The sequence below is a fragment of the Alosa pseudoharengus genome, unplaced genomic scaffold, assembly GCF_046254945.1.
Source record: "Alosa pseudoharengus isolate Yale_2024_CS ecotype anadromous, Long Island Sound unplaced genomic scaffold, YU_APseudo_1.1 YU_APseudo_1.1_scf_18, whole genome shotgun sequence".
NCBI lineage: Eukaryota > Metazoa > Chordata > Actinopteri > Clupeiformes > Clupeidae > Alosa > Alosa pseudoharengus.
Window position 1 is genome coordinate 3,547,936 of NW_027468650.1, and position 20,158 is coordinate 3,568,093.

Consider the following 20,158-nt stretch of genomic DNA (forward strand, 5'->3'; position numbering starts at 1 on the left):
CAGGCTAAGTGGTTCAAAATCATAATTTACATTTCTCAGGAGCATTTAATAAGTTATGTCTGCCTGAAAAAGGGTGCATGGATTGCTCTGTAAAAAAAAAAATCCATTCCTTCGAAATAACTTAAGATTTGAATGAAACAACTCAAAAAGATACGCAATTAGACTACTACTTTAATTCCTTTTATGCTGTCACAGTGAAGCTCAGTTGTTGATACAGTAGCGTCCAGAGCTTGAATTCCCATATGGCATTCGGACACAATCTGATGAATGGTCAGACTTGATTATGTTTGATATTTGGGGGTGAAGGCCGCTGCTGTTGGTTACAAACTGGCTGTCCTCCTGAGTCAGCTGGGAGGCTTCACAGGGGTTATGTCTGGACAGCAACAGTCTCTCATCTGTAAACAGCAAGACAAAAAAAAGTTCACTGTGTTTTTTGGCCAGCAGGGACTGCTGTGGCACTTCTTAAAAGATCACTTTCTCATGACACCATGGAGGAATGTAGCATAAAACACAGAGCTAGGCGTAGATGAACATAACATGCAAAGTTTTTCATAAAAACTGATACCTTTCACATATTCAGATGACTGGCTACTGCCTATCGTCTTCCATCCATTGATATACCTGAAGAATTGTAAAATGTCATGTTACTGCCATCAAGACATTCATGCATTATACAACATTAAGCATCATTAAACCTTGGTGATTTAATCTTATTTTTATGTTATAATGTTTATGTATAATAGTTAGTGGCTAATGATCATGAATGCAATCATAACATGTCATTTCCATCTTTTCAATGGTTTTTACTTCATGTTCAAAGTTCTATAAAAGTGTCATTACACAAAACATGGGCTAACTTGTTCAGTTACATAATAGAGCTGCGCCTAAAGAGCCACCCAGTGTTCCCAAAGAGGTTGTTTTGACACATTACTCGTCAAAGTTGAGTGCGTTCGTCCATTCCAGGAGCTCGTCCACCTCCCACTCGGCTACGTGATCTGCTCCCAGCTGCTTCACGACACACATCATGCCATATGTAGATTTCTCCACTAGCAGGGCAGTCTCTTTGTGCCCAGTCCGAGCACGTAGGATACCCTCCTCATACCTGCATGCACAATCCAGTTCATTCATCTTGGGGCAATATAACTGGATTATCTTGGCAAATAAGATATGATTAAGTATTAGAACTCAACAGAAATACATAGCTACAAGTATATTTCAAGATATTTTCAACATGTAACAACAGACTATGCTATATTCACCCATATAAAAAAAGTACTGAACTGTGCTATGATACTCTTGTAAATGGCTGTGGTGACCTTGCATTAACTCACATTTTTTTAAACCACTCAATCTTCCTCAACTTCTTTCTCTTTTCAACATCTTGCCGTCGCAATAGTTTGGTATGCTTGTACTCAAACTTCTTTGCACTGGTATCTTGTGTGATTGTATCACCGAAATGACTAATCTTCATAGAAAACATACATTTGAAGTTGAGCATAAGCAACAGAAATTTAGAAGAGGTTTACAAACACAGAAACCCTACTAATATTGGAAGAAGACACAAACCCACCTTGCCTGCCAGCACTCTCCATCCATTATTTTCCACACGCTTATACCAGCTTGACCTGTCATCATGGACAACTGGATGGTGGTTATGTCTCTGTCGAGGAACAAGTTGTCTCTGGGCCTCGTGAGTGTAGTCTTTGGGACTGCTAGCACACAAATCCACTACAGGGCGATGAGTGAAGATCTTATAGTAGATGTTTGGTGGGAAGGTGATCTAGTGGGCAATACATAAAATAAACCATATTCCTCATATGTGGAACATTTTACCTTGGGTTTACATTTTACTCTACAATGTAAGTTAGGTTGTACTTACGCCACCCAATCTAAAACGGATAAAGACCCCTGCCCCAGGATCAAGAATGTCTGCCTTTGATGAACAACAACATGATAATCAATGAGTAGGCTACTGTTCAGTAATAATATATGACAAAAATGTGTTAATTTCACATATAATATTAACATTTTGTTTTGGCCCCAGTTACCTCTCTGGGATTGACATGTTTCAGCAGAATATGTGGGTGTCCCTGGTTATGGAAGTTTATAAGTTCCCGGTAGTACTTGAAGACTTGAATATCCTACGTAACAAAAATATTTGTCTATAGTACAAAATATAATGTTGGAAAACGTTATACTTTTGGAGATAAGAGTATAGGCTGATACGTACAACATGTCTCTTCCATGATCTCTGTATGACTCTGATTGCTTTGTCACGCTGAATCTCATATTCTGGAGGGTCCAGGGTGCTATTCTCCCCAGATGGAATATCTTCAACTGGCGATGACTTGGGAGCACTGCAAAACCGCTTAATCGGTTACAAACCTGCACACATCTAGGTCAGTATATCTTCACAGACTGCATGAAGAAAGTAGCCTACAAGACTACCCTATAAATCATAAATCTGGTTTTGCTCCCTTTCTACTATGTATGATGGGTAGGCCTGATCCAACATGATCCAACAAAATTGGCCTGTTATAGTGTATTACAATAATGGCTAATGATGCTAACCTTTCAGCATACTTTAATTTTTTCTTCCTCATGGTTGCAAAGGCCTGAACAAATAAGAGAAAACACATTACCCCGATGTGTTCATTAGAACATAAATATAGGTCGAGGTTGTCAACCTGAGGGGTATTTCACAAAGGCAGAATTAAGACATCCAAGATAAGTGATAAAGCGAGGTTTGACATAGCGTTGTCTGGTCATCCTAGCTCAACTCATTTCACTAACGCCAATCCAGGATCAGTAGGAGCGACTATGTCAAGCCAGGTGTAAGTAATTCAGGATGTGTGCGCGTTCTCGTTTCTGCCCCAAAGAACTCACGGTTGGAATAAAAAAGACGCGGAAAATAGCGTCATTCTCACAAAGTGAACAGCCGCTTTTGATATAGACTAACAATGAAGTAAAGTTGTCCTTTTTGGAATGGGGAATCATGGCTATTTCTGTACAACAGCAGGAGTAGGCGTGGTAGACCAACTGAATGCAAATTTACGTATGCACCCACGTGTGAATGCTTCCTTGTCTCGACACGCAACGTCATTTAAAAAAAGCGCTTTCCATTACAAAGATGCACATAGTATGATATACCTTTATATTATAGTTGAAAACACCTTCGAAAACTTGCCCCTCCACTTCCAATCAACTACAGTAGGCTATTCATCAAACGTCTAATAAAATAAGCAAACAATGAGTACCTAGTTCTATGTTAATAATTATAAGGCTATCACAATTAAAATAATAACCATATGGTAGTAGGCAGACAATCCTTTTTGTTTTGCGAGCAAATACATTTAGCAAATAGTGTATAAATGGAATAAAGCTCTTTAAAAATGAGCACGGAGGTCTGATGTGAATGACAGCTAGCTGAACCAATAAGACCACATAATTACCATTAGAATTAACTTAGCTGTTAGCCTGGTCGGGACCAGGCTAGGTGCAGAGAATAAATCCCCATGGTAACTTATGTGCCATCTCTTTTGTGAAACCAAGTCTAGGCTAAATTCATTCAGGATAACCAAAAAATCCCAGCTTAATCCCTTATCTAGGTTTTGTGAAATACCCCTCTGCTCTACTGCACAGTGACACCCATGCATTGTTTGGGTAGGCCGATACCTTCCCTCGAATTACTTTGCATATCATTGTGCTGGCTCAGAGACACTTTTCAGACAAGCAATGCAACTCATGGAAATAAACATTAACATAGTTCAGAAAGTATCAGGTTAACAAAAAGGACCCTGACCCTGAAGAAGATTAGCTGAAGTTTGATCAGTTTAGCTACTTCGTGATTTATGCAATCTGTCTGTAGGCTAGTTCTTGCGCTGTTCTGTAACGTTAACCTACCTTGCACACCGAACGCGCTGTTTGGAGTTTCAGGAAGTCAACCGTTTCCAAGCTTTTGTTACCTTAGCAACCTCTCCAAAAGGGCAGCATCAAAATCCATTTGAACAAAAGTTAATATAGGCTGATGTATTAACGTGTGTCATTTTGTGTTTACTTAAACATTTTGAAGTTGACTTGAAATTAAAACTGTTTATTAAAACCTTTTCTTCTTCAAACTAGTTTTGCGCAATAATTTGCTTTGGACAACAGGACATGTTTGCACACTTCCATGACTTTGCCAGGGGGGTTTGGCAGTCTCTGATAGCTACCAACTGCCATAATCGGCATTTGCCATTTAGAGACAATTACATGACTGCTTGAACCTGTACTTGTTTTTAGCCTGCATGTTGTTGATAGACACGGCATATTCACTGTTCTGCAAGTATAGCCTACAGACCCAAACCAAGCCTGTATGAAAAGCTCTTTCCATTGCCTTTGTCCTCTGGGAACATTGAGATGAGGACTACAATGACGTGTGCCTTCCACATTAGGCCTATCACTGAAATCGTTATTGTGAATAAATAGTTTAAAGAGTACATCATTAGACCACACCCAATCAAACCAGTTTGAAACAAGAAGAGCTATTTGAGAGTTTGGGAAGGCTAGCCTATGTCTACAATTTATCCCAAATAGTGAAAGTAGGCTATATTGCTCTAATATGGGCTACAACAGTTTATGACATCAGGTTTTGTTTATAATGTAGGCCTACAAAGGGGAAAAACTAGTGTGGGAACAGATTGCTTTTATGACACATAATGACATCATCATATACATGTTATGGGAGGTGCCCTTTAGGATCATTTTCCTGCCATGACCCACCCACCTCTGTAAATACAATTTGAGAGTTGCCTTAGATACCAGCAACACACATGCAACTGAGCACTGAGGAGCACGTTAGAGATATGCAGACTAGGTTGTATTAGCAGGTTGCATTATGGTTATTACAGTCAAGAGAGGAAACAGTTGACATTTCATTAAAATTGTATTAATATAAACAAAAGTAAAAAAAAAATAAATACAACTTGATGCCCCATGGGAAATTGTAGACTAATCCATACAAGTTTTGAGACATGTGGCTATATGGTTTTAGGGGGTTAGTTTGAAAACGGGTCCAAGAATGGAAATATTGCCACTACAGTTCATATATTTTATTACTTTTATCTCAACATACAAAATCAATTTAACCCTATAAAATAGCTTGTCAAATAAATAGCCCATCAAACATTCAGTGGAAATAGAATGGGTACAATACATTCAGGGAAATAATTCCAAGATCAAACCTAGAACTCTAGAGCTCTGTCTCTTCCCCATTGTCATCGTTCAGATAATACTCATCGTCAGTCGTAGTGGAGTCAGAATCTGACTCTTCAAACACTGACAAATTGCAGGTGTAGTTCTTGGATGGTAGGAGCCCTCTGGGCGACACGCTCTCATGAGAAGAACGACTGCCCTGAGAGGAGGAGCTTGGAGCTCGGGACAGACGCCTGGTAGTGGGTGAAAACGGGGGAGATGGCGGAGGAGTTGGGTCATGCTCACTTTCCCACGAAAATGAAGTTCTCTCCAGGCTAGCTGGGCTCCAGACTCGGTTAGGTGATTCGTTTTTCGGTATCTGAAGGGCTATAGGTGTGCCACTATGTGCTGGGTTCAATGTGGCCTCCTGAGTCATAAGGTCATCCAGGGTCATGAGGTCAGCAGCAGATGTGAGGTCACTGATGCTGCTGGCCCTTGAGCTTGACCTTGAGATACGCCCAGTACCTGAGGGTCGACTGGACTGTACACTACTAACAGAGATGGACCGTTTGTGGTTCAAACCATACTTAATGTCTGAGCAAGAGTATAGCTCTTTGCTACGCAACAGTCCCTCTTCATCTGAAGCACTGCTAATGCTAAGGTCATGCTGTGGTTCACACAAAGATGTCGTTTTTCTCCTCGGTTTACTTGTGCTAGAGAAATTCCTGTCAGTTTTTACATCCTCTGAATAAAAGTCCATGGGACTGCTGGAGTTGGAGGACATTTTGGAAGTTCTCCAGTTGGCCGGAAGGGTGGAATACTGGTTGACATGCCTGTTGTTTAGTTTTTGCTCTTGTTTTGTTTTAACGTGACCTTTTGGTTGAGGTACTTTGAGAAATGACATCTCAGATTCCTTACTTTTTGGTGGCTTTGGTGGTTTGGTTGCTATCTGGTCATGTATGAACAGACCAGGACTGGTCGCAGAGGCAGAGTAGAAGTGACCGTCTCTATCTGTTGCCTGATCACATGACTCTAATCTCCCTTGGCTCCCTGGTATACTCGGCCCACTATTGGAAGCGCTCTGATGCAAAGATGTGTCCTCTGTTTTCAAACTTGCATCCCCATCTCGATATTTGACAGTAAATGACATCAATCGATCTAACATTTGGTCCATTCTGTTGCCAAAAGAATTTTTCTTGGTTTTCTCTAAAGACTGTGTCAGTGGTTTGTCTTCCTTCCGGCAAGAGCTGCTGTCTTTCTGGTTCTTTGAAGAAAACAAACTCCACTTTTGGCTTTGTGAATCTGATACATCCTTGCTCTTGTGTTTATCCACTTTCTGACCGCTGCTATCTGATTGGTTAAGTTGATAACCCTTTTTCTCAGTTTGTGTAAGAAATGCTTTGCTAACATTGTCACTTCTGAAAACCGGCATCTTGTCATGTTGTTTATGAGTCTGTGTTTCAAAAATAGAAACAGAAGCTGTTGATTCCGAGGGGCTTAAAGTTATTCTAGGAGATGTGCTCTTAGTGTCTTTGGCATCTGAAATGTACTTTGAAGTAGTTGAAACAGGCTGGTTGGTGCATTGTTGAACAAGTCCCAGAGTGTCTACCGACATAGATTTTCTGAGTGGTTCTGGTACTTGCGATGGCTGCTTGCCAACAGTGTTCAGCTGTTCCTCAGATAATTTCACCAACAAGTATGGTGAGCGTAAGGTGGACACAGTTTCTGAGGGGTTTACTGTGCTATCAAACGAGGCAGACCTCAGGCTTTTGGGATTCGATGGAGAGGAGACACTACCAGGTGTCTGCCTTGCAGAGAGGAGGCTGATATAAGGCGAGAGACTCATAGGGGACCTGTCATTCTTTTCAGAAGAAGAACCAGGTACAGAGGTCCCAGTGGAATCTGTCTTTGAGATGGACCTCTGCCTCTCATGTGTACTAAGATCAAAACTAAATTTTGAGACGGGACAGGAGGTATGTGCTAAGCTGGATTCAGAGCCCTTCCTCAGCTGTATGTTCTTGTCTTGTGGTGGTGAAGAGACAAGAGTCTCTCTTCTTTGCGACTGAAGCAGTGAAGAAGGGGGTGTAGGTGAGGTGTCTAAAGCTGGGCTGCTAAGCCTGAAGGATGAGAATGTGGTTGGAGTGTGGACTGGGCTTGATTCAAACTGCTTCAGCGGTAGGATTTTCTCTTGTAATGGTGGAGACATAGGAGACTCTCTTCTTTGCAACTGGGGCAATGAAGAAGGGGGTGTAGGTGAGGTGTCCAAAGCTGGGCTGCTAAATTTGAGGGATGAGAAAGTGGTTGGAGCATGTGCAGGGCTTGATTCAGACTGCTTCAGCTGTATGGTCTCTTGTGATGGTGGCGAGGGAGGAGTCTCTCTTCTTTGTGACAACGAGGAAGGTGGCGTTGGGGAGGTTGGTGAAGCAGGGCTGTTAGGCCTGAGAGATGAGAATGTGGTTGGAGCACAGATATTACGTTTGGATCTGGCTGGAGACAGAGGATCTGGTGACTTAGATGGATTCTGGGACAACTGGGACTGCTTCCCAGCTGGGGCCAGATTTTCCACATTCTTTTGCCACAAAGGGGATATGGCAGCCCTCTCAACTGGGGAGCAATTTTTATCAGCAGCGGATATATAGTGTGGGGTGTCTGTGATGTTTGTCTCTCTGATAGACAGGGACCTTGGGGTGTTTAGCAAGCTCTGTTGCACCAGTGGAGCTGTATTTGTTGAATTTCTTAATGGCAAAGGTGAAGTAAGGTTGGTTGACAGATATAAAGAATATTTTTCCCTCGGGGATACTGGGGTGTCGATTTGGGGACTTTCAGATACGGATGCCGTCTTTGACCGTCTGGACATAGTAGGTATGTCAACCGTCTGGGCTTGTTGTATTCCATTATTATTTGATCTGGTATATCTGTCGAAATTGGTTACATTTCGTGAACTTGCATCTGTAGAGCTAGTTAGTGCGTTCAGGTTTCTTGATGCAAGGCTGTCATATACCCCAGGAATTCCACTGTAAATACTCGAGGAGTATGTTGGTGCTGTTCTTCCCTCACTGTCGTTAGTCAATAGGGTTCCTACTCTGTTGTTGTTTAGAAGGTTTGACACATTACTTAAAGTATTTGTACGCCTCAAATTAGAAGTGTGTGAGGGTGTACTTTGTAGCAGACTATCTCCTTGTAACGTGTGTTGCCGTCTAAGCATGGATCCAGGGGTGGGACTAAGTGGAGTGTTTTTCAAACCATCCAGTTTGTTGTATTGTGGCGAGGTAGTTGTCTGCTCTCGGTCTGAATTGGAAGTTGTGTTAGATGAGCTAGGTATTTCAATATTATTGTTAGGATAAAGAAACTGACGTGGCCTCAAACTCTCAGAGGAGGTTGACAAGGGAAAGGACTCAGATGTCCCCTTTGGTTTGTTTATCGGACTAGAGAGGGGCTGAGGGGGACTGAGGTGTGACTTTGCCCTGTTCCTCTGTAATGTCACATAAGACATCGGTTCGGACATCCTTGACACATTTTTATTTTGGCAGTTAAGAGAGCTGTTTGAAGTTATGGGGTGTGTTTCTGAGGGTGTACCTGTACTTTTGGAACTCAAGTTCATCTTCCTGAAGGAAAGAAGTAGACTGCCAGTAGTGGTAGGAGGGGAGTTCATGCTGGAAAACTGGCTTGGTTGACTAACACTCCTTGACCAGTGGAGGTCCAGAGAATGGGGAGACACAGGTCTCAACACTGTAGCCGCTGGTGAAGTTAGTGGGTGGACAACCTCTGTTTTAGCATCGGCCTTTCCTCCACCCATCCCTGCTGAAAAGGCCCTTGAGATGCGGCGCTTTACAGGCCTGTTGTTCCTCAAGTTGAACAGATTGCTCGGTGAATCAGTAGAAGTACTGCTGGTCATGGACAGGGCATTCTCTTTATTGCTCACCTCTGGAAACACAACCTCCCTGCCAAAGAGAGATGAAGGCACATGGACTTCCTGTCTTCTCCTCTGCATTTCCTGTTCTGTAGCGTTTAGGCTTACATCTGCAGCACCCTGTTTCTGTTTCCTGGACCGGGCGCTCCAGTTAGGGGCAAGTCCGGTCACTACAGAAGACGTCAGCATGTCTGGAGCCTGGCCGTGCTGCGAATGGGTCACAGCAGAATCAGAACTCTGTGAAAGGGGAAAGATGATGTCCTCAGTCTGGTCCAAGAACTTGCATAAAATTGGTTGACAGTCACAGTTGGACTTTGCACTGGAATCACTTTTCAGTTTGTGTGGATTAAGTTGTCCTGTTTTTTTCACATTGCCCGGAACGGTAAACTCTGTGACCCTAATTTGTATCACTTTCTTCGTATATTGTGCATAACGGTCTCCTGTTTCACCTTGTATCTTTAAAATGACAGTGTGTTTGTCTTCTCTTAAATCCAGAGGAGAGGTATGGGATCCAAAGGCATTCTGTGATTGACATGACGTCGCCCTCTCATTCTCCAAATGCAATGTTGTCACTTCCTCCTTAGCTGTGAACAGTGCAAGTTCACTGCCAAAACTTTTTTGAGGAGTCTCTTCTTTATTTACCTGTCAGGACAGAGTAAATAAAATGATGTCATGTTTGAGAAGTGACTCAAGGTGTAACCTTGGAAAGCAGTTATAAAAAGGCAGCGGTAATTCACAGCAGTGAGCAGCCAGGCAGGCAGGCAAGCAGACGTAGACTGATGACTATTTTAGTGGGCTTCCCACACCCAGCCACACCACTTTGTAAATGCAATCACAGCCCTGCCTTACCAGACCTGCCCACTAACTAAGTTCACACAGATGGAATGTGCCATACTGATCAGATCAGCATTTACTCTGTGTCAACAAAATAAGGGTCTTATCTGTGCATTTGACACATAAATCATGTTGCCATAACCAATGAAAAGCGGTTAAAAATGTTAACGATAACTGATGTTTAAAACCACAGTGTAAAATGACAACTTACCTCTGTGTTACTAAATGTATCTTGTTGCTGTTGAGTCTCCTCTCTGGTTAAAAAGTAAACAAAAAGTCAGTACGATAATCAATCCACATAATCAACATATACTTATGGGCTGTGGTTAAGCTAAGTGGTTAGGCTAGCCGCAGTAGCCAGAAAAGTTGTGGGTTCAATTCCCGCCTTCCACTGTTGTGCCCTTGAGCCAGGCACTTAACCCCAAGTTGCTCTGGTGACAATGGGCCTTGCATGAAATATGTACGTCACTTTGGATAAAAAGTGTCTGCTAAATGAATAAATGTATGAATAAAGGTTGCATAGTGTAGTCCAGCAAGTAATACACATCTAGTTCTACATACTGTGCAAGAACCAGAGTTTAATGGAGGAACTGAAATTAGATGTTACTCTTTGGCCTTTACCAATATCAACAAAAATTATGCCTGCGTGGGAAAGGGATGACTTATGTAAGCTGTTTTGCTTCGAAACACCTGTACTTTTGAAGCAATGTATGGGACTTTAACTGAATCCAGACAAACAAGACCATCTGCATTCCAGCCTCCCGCGGACACTGTACCAGAAAATGATAGACAGCTGCATTCTAGGTCACAATTTTTAAGTCAGTGATGTGTGACCATTCAGTCAGTTTTGTGTGTAAAGTTACTACACATGACAACATTTAATACACATTTATACAAAAAATATTGACTGTATCCAAAAAGCTAGTGCTTCAGATGCAAGTACACACTTCCATGACTGCTCATGAACAGGTGATTTCTATATATGGCATGTTTCAATTAAGGCAGTCTGTGAATGCTCAATCTGTGCCTAAACTAATTTGTCTGTGGTCTGATATCCTCTCTGAAAAGGTTCATATCTGTTGAAGGGGCATTTAGAAGAATGCCCCTAACATGGACAAAAACATTTAGCATTTACATAAACAGTTCTCAAATACATACAGTATGTGATGCGATCTAGGAAAACCCTTCACATGGTGCACTCAAAAATCCTTGATTTTTGCTCTGTTTCAACCCATTTTGGTAAAATTTCACCAACTTAAGATACTGATACCATCCTAGCAACATTCTGGACAGTCCCCTAACAAAATCCTGGATACCATCCTCCCAAGATCTTCGATGTTGTTAGGATGGTATATCATAATCATAAGTTGGTAAAATTGCACCATGTGAAGGCGTTTCCCAGATCGCATCTGTGTATATCTAACCATCCAGCCAACCAACCATTTTGAATGACTGAAAGGTCCTCATTCTAAAAGCTTCTTGGATGCATAAGCAAGGTATATAATGCCCTCAGCCCCCGCGCCGGTTTGCAATCACCATTATTACCTTCTAATGTGTAATAGCTGAAATGTACTAAATGTATCAGATGAGATTATGTCTCTGACAACAAATGACATGAATACATCCACTCCACTGCAATGATCCACAGTGTTATTGTTAGACTACCTGATCAGGTGGACTACATGCCATTAGTTCAGTTAAAATAGTACAACTGATCGATGCTTCCTGTTAATTGGGTTAAAAAATCTCAGATTGAATTTACAACCTCAGCAAGTGTGGAATGCGATTTCTGCATGTTTCAGTTCCTTTCCGCTAATGACTCCAAGAATTTCTTTTTATAATATATCTCACACTGACTGATCATCACTCTGGGAGCAATAAACAAGATAAGTATAACTACACTATAATATCTATAACATTTATGTTTAGTTCTGATTGACAAAACAAAGCCATACCCACTGTATGTGCCATCTATGGAACGACTTCAGTTTCAAACAATTTGACCTTTTCATAAAACATGTTCCTGTGATAGGACTTAAAAACAAATGATCCTTGGCAGATGTACATTTATGTATAGACAAAGAGAGCTCACCTCAACGTTCCACCTAGCGCTGCCTGGTCTTGTTCTATTAAGGTGTGGCCTAATTCAAGGATAGAGCCACACGTTGGTTGAGAAGGTTGAGTTTTATCCGGGCGAAAAGTTGGGTTGTCCTCCTTGATTATTACAGTTCCACTTAGCAGTTCTGTTGGAAAAATGATTAACCTTATTATTTACTGTTTTACTTCCTTCTGCTGGAAGTAACTCTGATGGACTTCCTGTATTGCATCACTGTTATCCCCACAGTGGAATCAGTAATATGCTGTGCATGTGTTATTGTCAATCAGAGCTCATATATGGTATAGATGGATACTGTAGATAGATAGATAGATACTTTATTGTCATTGTACACAGATACAACGAGACATTGTTTGGAACAAACCTGAGATGCCCACAGATAAGCTAAAAAAGACTAAAATACATAAAATAAGCTAAATAGATAGTTACACATGATATGCAAATTACACTTGTACCCATAAAAAAATAATTTGCAGTGACTAATGTGTTTACACTAGCATTTCCATGTGACCAATTATGCAACATATTTCAGATCTGTAGGTATGCTTCCTAACGACTAATACACATGCAACATATTTCAGATCTGTAGGTATGCTTCCTAACGACTAACAGGGGCGCCTGCAGGAATTAATGCTATGGTACGCACACCCGACCCATCGACCCCCCCCGCAAAAAAAAAAATTAAAATACGCGTGGACAATTAACCTACAAAGCCAAAGTGCAGTAACTGCATTTTTTGAGAAATTCACTTTTTTACACCAATATAAAATGCCATATCCTCTGATCAATCTATCAAAATCTCATTAATCTATTGAAACATTTCCTGAAGATATAGGGATTTTCATTGTACAGTATAGCTAAAATACAGTGTGAAAGACAAACAACAATGCTGTTTTTCTCAGTTTGGAATTTTCGTAGATACTGCACTTTGGCTTTGTAGGGCAGATATTTGTCCGTTTCCCAGTTTAGCCGTGCATTGGTCAGCAAAAAATTAGCCTACATAGCATAACAACATCCACATGCAATAATACAACAACAACGTCTACTATGACCTATTCATTTGGACAACTTGATACAGCCCTATACAGGCTAAAGTTACCTTGTTTTGTTCTTGACGTCTGCCTGTAATGCAGTCTAACGTTCTGACAAGCACACCAAATTGCCTACCTTGTTCTTGCCCATCTGGAATAACTCCTCTAGCTTTGCTGCCTCCATACTTTCTGTTGTTTAAACTTGTGATCCATCATGAGTATTGAATTAGTGAATTAGCTCAACATTGTGTACTAATAACCACATATAGATAGATAGCCGAGTAAAACAAAACAAGTAGCCTACGTGCCTGCATGCGTATTGTGTCTCCTGCTCAAACAAAATGTGTGCGCGTTAATTTTGAAAGTGAAGTAAAGTGTTCACTAAGATACGTAATAGAAAATTGTAAATAGCCTGATGGCAGCTAATGGGATACTGTGCATAGTTGGGAAGGTATGGTGGGCCAATTTGGTGTGAATACACACACACACAGGGACATTTTCTCTCGTTGTAGAGCCTGATGGTACGCACAGTGCGTACGGACGTACACCTGCAGGCGCGCCTGACGACTAATACACATGCAACATATATCAGATCTGTAGGTATGCTTCCTAACGACTACAGTTATGCAACATATTTCAGATCTGTACTGTAGGGATGAATTCCTAACGACTACAGTTATGCAACATATTTCAGATCTGTAGGGATGCTTCCTAATGACTAATACACATGCAACATATTTCAGATCTGTAGGGATGCTTCCTAACGACTAATACGCTCTATGTGCACTTGGCCTTACCTGTATCTGTGGGCCTTTCGGTGCTGCGTGACAGCTCTGCAAGGGATTTGCTTCCAGGCTTATTTTTATGGTTCAGATCACGCTGGTGTCCGCCTTTAAGCCTCCGTTCCACATCCCTTATGTCCCACAGTCTTCTAGAGAACATACAGAACGCGTGAGCCAATCATTTTCAAGGTTAGTATTTCTGACTACTGTAATGAGACCACTGCAGTATCGTAGGCCCTGCTGTCCTATGACTGGCGCAATAATATTGGGCAAGCCATTGGAGAGCTTGATCCTATGTGTCTTGGCCTCTCGAGTTCTTTCCCAATAATGGCAAGCCTGTGGCAGGTAAGGTAACATCGTAAGGTAGTTCCATTTACATCAGGGGTCGGCAATTACGTTTGGACCCGGGCCAATTTTTTTTCAGACAATGGCATCGCGGGCCATAGCTTTTGTAATGGGGGGGGGGGGGGTTATAGGCCTACTATTTAAATTATTAATTATTATATTATATTAAAATAAACATCATCTAACTTTTAAAATGCATTTAATTTAATTCCATTAAAAACGTTTATTTGCTTATGTGCGCTGTTTTTATGCCGCCTGCTGCATCTCCTGTCGTCTCTCATGAAACAGGCGACTTGCCTAGCAACTTGCCGTAACTAATGTGTAGGCTACAAATATTATTCTTTTGGATGACGTGTAAATGATTAGCTGAACATTGCTATATGCTAGTTATCGATGCAAAATGTCGTTGTCAAAAGCCTTGAAAAGAAAAATTGATTCAGAATGCAGGACCTACAAAGAAGAATGGAAGCAGAGGTATGTGTTGAGCCTGCCTGCATTTCTTAATGCCAAGCCTATTAATTTAACGAAACATAGGCTATTTTTGACCTTGCCCACTGGAAGAGGGAGACAGGACACTGTTGTTGTTTTTTTGCACAAGATTACGCGCACTCGCGTGCCAATACCGTTCCGACCTGTGCGTCATGGATAACTGCAAGGATGTTCCACCTGTTTTGTCACTTTAGTAGGACTATCATCTATACCTCAATAAATGTTTTGAAATTGATGGGATTGCTGTAGGCCTTTTTTTCTTTTTAAAAACATGGGGTTAAAAAAAAAATTCATTCAACAGCAAATTAACGTCATCTCGCGGGCCAGATAGAATAGATGGCGGGCCAAAATTGGCCCGCGGGCCACTATTTGCCGACCCCTGATTTACATATTCAAATGTCTCAGTGCATTACAGTGTGAAGTAAAAACTGACAGACAAAATAAACCTCATACTCCAATTCTAGTTACTGCAGAAGGCCTAGGGCCTACTGCCACTGCAAAATGGTTCAAATATTTTTTTTCTTTTAAACATGTTTAAACCTTTATCTTCAGAGAAAAAAATGCTTGGCCAATTAAAATAATATTATTGTGTTACTGGCCTACGAGCCAGAGGAAGGGTGCATGCACAAGATTTACCCACTGGGAAGGGAACAACTCATTAGCGATAACTAAATACACTCTTATCATGGCGGGGCATGTTAAGATTAGTTCGAATAAGGTGTGTCATGAAAATGCCAGGCTAAATCTCACGTTGAGGTCTTTTATTAATAACTCAGATAAACACATACGTAACTCATACTCCTAGCATCTTCACGAATGTAACAAACTCCCAGAAGTTCAAGCTTCACGGAATGACGTCACCAGTATTATGCGTATGACAACTGATAAACATTCCATCGCATCACAAGGTGTAAACAATAGAGCATCACAGTCCCGCCCCTCCTCCGAGAGAGCTTAGTTTCCGGAAGTAAATTTCCCATTCATTTCTCCCATTGACGTTTTGGAAAAATCAGTATCTAAAGAGTTTTAGAGTATGTCTTAGGCTAATCAGCTACGGCGTAACTCATAAGCATACAACATATCATTTCGAGTGAAAAACGAAGAGAAAGTCCAAAAAAAGTCAAAGGTACAAGACTGTGTACATATTTTTATTTCCGAGCGAAGGAACTACTCATCCCATAAACCACCGCGCCTCACTGAAAAATATATAAGCAGCACAAACCAGCGCGAAACCATTTCCAACCATGTTTCCAACCGGCGACAGCACGCGAACCCTTTCCTCCAAACAATGATTTTTATATAGTTAATAGCAGTTATTTCAGGAGTAATCGTGTAAATAAGTGTTTTGGTATTGAATGTTATATTTACCATCGTGTATTTTATATTGTGTGTGTGAAACCGGTTAACGTTAACGTTAGCAACATTGTGCAGTGCTTCATATCTGACTGCCATCCTGATGCATGGACCGGTGCATGGTCTGCTCTTGGACCACCATATTCAGTTTATTAACTTGCTGTGAATTATTACACAAAATGTTCATTAAATGTACGAAGAAGTATTTCTAGGTTAATGATTGATGATATGGCTCGTGCAGTATGAAGGCTACAGTAGCCTAGCTAATGTTAACTAGCATAACCTCCCTGCAAAACTCACCACACAACTTCGTAGGTTTGATAGGTCTTGTCCCTCATGCTGGCCCTTACAAAACCCACAAGCTGACCCTCGACACACAACAGTCAATAATGTGACCCGATTTAAAGTGGTTTTCACCCCTTTGGACACTCTTTGATTTCGTCCTTGAAACGGTGAAATATTCACGGGGGCATGGACGGTTTGCTAACCATTTTACTGCAGTGTCTAGCCGGTGGTAGCATCCAGCCTGTGCTATCAGCTAGCTAGCTAGTTCAAAGGTTTAAGTACTTAATGGGGATATACCAAGGGGGCAGGCGAATTCCCGGAAGTAGAAGCATCGATGTAGCAGTGGTTATCAACTCTCTGCTAACCCCATAGAACGCCCATTCATTTAGGATTTTTTTGAACTCCCATAACTTCATATAATATATATCATGTGCCGATATTTTAGCTTCTGTGTTATCTACATAAACAATAAAAGGCAAAACAAGACTCGTACGTAACGTTAGGTTCCCGTAAGATGAATGTTTAGCATGTCCGGTTGAAGGGAAGCTAACGCACTGAAGGGAGATAACCGTATTGTTTGGATAAGAAGCGTAGTCCAGCCAGCACGGAAACTCGTGAGCTATGTAGCCTACAATAGCATTGTATGTTAATGTAAAGCATAGAGGCAAGTAAACCTAATGAAAAACAGTAGTTTTACCGTTAGGTAGTCTAACGATAATCATTTCAGAGGTTTTCGATGGATTGACCGTAGGTCAGAAAAGTGGAAAGAAGATTAGCTTCAAGGCTAGAAGCTATAACTTTTTTGTTTTGTTTTACCATAACTGTTTTTGAAGATGATCATGTGTGGTAGTTTCAACATTAACACGACTTGATATCACTTGTGAGGATGATATTAATAATAATACATAAATAAATGTTTAACTTTGATGACTTTGAAGACGAAGGAAGTGTGAGAAGAATTTCTGTGTATCTATCATATGAGTTACAAGATTCAGTTCGATGGCTAACGTCACAAAGTTAAGTGCGAGTCTGCGCAGTACTGGGGGGACCAACTGAAAAATGACTCAGTGCCCTCCCATTGAGAACGACGGAGTCTGTTCGTCCATTTCTTTTACTGTCTATGGGATATACAGGGCTTTTTATGCCTCGACTAAGTTGATGTTTCATATAAACAACAATTCATATTCATAGAAACAACAAGGTCACTAAAACATAATATATTTCATACCTGTGTTGCAGCATGTAGGTAGCCTGGCGGGCCATCCTATATCATTGAAATGTATAGTCTGGAATCGAACCATTCACCTCGCTTAATCCAAGGGGCGGGCAGAGAATTGTCTTTCAAACTGCCTAGGCATGCAATAGGCCAGCGCTACGACCATATCCGTATTCGGTCGGCAAAACGGCAAATACATCCTTCTTCGAAAGGAATGACTTAAGTGCATTGTGTTGCTCAACTTTCAAAGAAAAGCACAAGTCCAACTCCTCCAAAGTTGACGCCAACGCCAATTCAAACAACCGCTCTTCGTTCGCCATAGCCACCTTCCTTGTTGTTCACCGTCGCAGGACTGTCGTTATCCTGTTATGCCCGCCTTAAGACTCTCTAACAAAATAGAGCGCTGTGATTGGATGACGTCCACGGCGTCAGCCAATAGAAATCCCTATGGTTTGATACTAGACGTACAGGCTGAGCAAATTAATTTGCCGCCGCTAGGGTGCGTCTAGATTTCAAGGCTAGCATGTAGGCTAATGTTAGCAGCATTATAATGACATTCTAATGTCTGAAAGGCTAATGATTAGCCTGTCGGCTAACTGAAAAGTTAAGTGTTCAAACTAGCATTTCCAGTGTTCTATTTGATGGTGTATTGGCCCTGACTAAGTTCGTGTGATATATAAACCACAATCCTTGTTGATACAAGTACCAATGTTCGTCTAGAAAGTTTTTATTCACATTAAGAATTTCGCCATAGGCAGTAAAAGACTCCGCCATCTTTGTCAATAATTTTCGCTGATAAAGTTTCAAACTATGACCTTAACGGCCTTTCCACCAATCAGAGGCATCACTGTGGGATTGTGGGATTGTTCAGGATTGTGGGTAATGAAGTACTTATCCAAGACATCGCGAATAAAAGACATTTATCTCAAAACAAGGTTAGTGCCCCGTGAACTTTTGGCGTCTATATGAGCATACACAATCGCTTAGTACAGCCGTAGCTGGTTTTGAGTCTACCATGTGCAGTTAAGTTTTTATGGCTTATACCCGAATTGTCAATGGAGAAATTGCATTGAATTCTTACTTCCGGAAACTCCTGTGGGCGGGACTGTGATGCTCTATAAGAATCTGTTATCTCCTAAGGGCTATCTTCTTGATAAAACAGAGTCTTGTACAGAATATGTTCAGGGCTATCTTCTTGATAAAAACGGACTCTCAGAGACCTTTACATTAAATGTAGGCCAAATTGACGGTTGGAATGGCAAGGAGCCAAAAGCATGAACTGGACTGTGAGAAAATAATGATAGCGAAAAGGATTATTCTCTTCATGAGTTGATATTATCAGCACAAATGCAACTGGATATGAAACAATATTGACAGGTTAAAAAAAGATACACATTGAAGTCTGGGAGCTATAGGCTACTGTAGGCTGCTCCAGTGTGTGGGCATTTATTCTTTAATTTACGCCAAAAAGTATGTTTGTCCTGGCACCTGGCCTCAAAAACTGGTTGGATGTGCACGAACTACTTTGCTGAACTTCATTTTTAAACAGCCAACACTTGGCGTGTTGCTTGGCGCAGCTGTCAAGTTGCTGTTATATAAAGTGGGTGTTGTCAGTTTGAGGATAAACCGTGAGAAACTTGACATGAATGTTTTAAAGTCCCAAATGACGCATTTATCGACAGTAGTCCGTATGTTTTAGAAGTGTGTTGATCACTGGGCTATCCTTTTTGCCCCAAACGTGTCCGGAGTGGCATAACGTAAGTTCTAGGTTTCATGCCTTACGTTTGTGCGTAACAACAATTGTAGACTATGCATATGTTAGTTTAGCAACTCATTGAACTAATAAAGTTTAGGTAACGTGGGTTATCTCAACGATATTAGGCCTGGCCTTCCTGTGTCACGATTGAGAGTGATTCGATAGTCGTATGGAAATAGATGATATGCATGTGATCGTTTGCCATGACCATAGCTTATTCTCCCTTACCTTTTTCTCTGAAAGGCTTTCCTACGAAAATCCTTCTGCGGAAGGAAAGCAGCTGGGAAGTTCGCTTTCTCTGTCTCCGACACACTGATCTCTCTAATAAATTCACCCGTTGACATCCTAACGTTAAGCTTAGCTGCACCTTACCAGGCTTGTTCGGTCACCTCCCGCTCAAGCCCTCGGGCGTGTTTTCGCAGCGTCATGGGCTGTTCTAGTCCGTAAGATATGACTACAGTAGGCAAACTTTAGTTCAGACTATTACATTCTTTACGCCTGACCTATGCTGCGTTCATTCCCCCAGTTGAAAGTTGACTGAATGCGCATCTGTACGGTTATGTAAACATGTGTGCACTTTAGACCGAATGATATCCTCACAGGGATAACAGATTCATAAACCATATCTGATAATGCTACAAGGAGCTGTAGAGTAGCGAAGATGTTGAAGTCAACAAGGGAAAGAGTTTATCATTCCAATTCTGGAAGCTTTTGCATTTTTGGCCTATTCTGTCTTTGTCACATTTTCCATACCTTGAAAAGCTACTTTACTATGTGTCTCACTGTCTCCAATAATCCATTAGGTTACATGACTGATGGGCGTGGACTATTCAAACATTAGGCAAGTTAGTCATTAGTCTAGTGCAGAG

At 41.2% G+C, this 20,158-nt stretch overlaps 2 protein-coding genes across 3 annotated transcripts; both read right to left on the reverse strand.

Annotated features, from left to right (window-relative positions):
* Window positions 1-70: 70 nt before the first annotated feature.
* On the reverse strand, window positions 71-3,897 carry cunh11orf65 (chromosome unknown C11orf65 homolog). 2 transcript variants are annotated; one of them, XM_076290079.1, is made up of 9 exons: window positions 2,572-3,897; window positions 2,231-2,357; window positions 2,049-2,141; window positions 1,880-1,933; window positions 1,571-1,780; window positions 1,332-1,465; window positions 932-1,102; window positions 566-621; window positions 71-395 (listed from the first exon to the last, which is right to left on the reverse strand). In XM_076290079.1, exons 1-9 carry the CDS (start codon window positions 2,637-2,639, stop codon window positions 202-204), a joined length of 1,107 nt encoding a protein of 368 aa, XP_076146194.1. In that variant the 5' UTR covers window positions 2,640-3,897; the 3' UTR covers window positions 71-201. The 2 variants fall into 2 exon arrangements, with proteins under 2 accessions (XP_076146194.1, XP_076146195.1); XM_076290080.1 differs by lacking the exon at window positions 1,332-1,465 and having other exon boundaries at window positions 932-1,152.
* Window positions 3,898-4,667: 770 nt separating this feature from the next.
* LOC143130848 (uncharacterized) lies at window positions 4,668-19,781 on the reverse strand. Its single transcript, XM_076290081.1, has 6 exons — window positions 19,518-19,781; window positions 13,861-13,994; window positions 12,009-12,159; window positions 10,128-10,170; window positions 9,532-9,724; window positions 4,668-9,319 (listed from the first exon to the last, which is right to left on the reverse strand). The coding sequence occupies exons 1-6, from the start codon at window positions 19,631-19,633 to the stop codon at window positions 9,312-9,314; spliced, it is 645 nt and encodes a 214-aa protein (XP_076146196.1). The 5' UTR covers window positions 19,634-19,781; the 3' UTR covers window positions 4,668-9,311.
* Window positions 19,782-20,158: the final 377 nt, after the last annotated feature.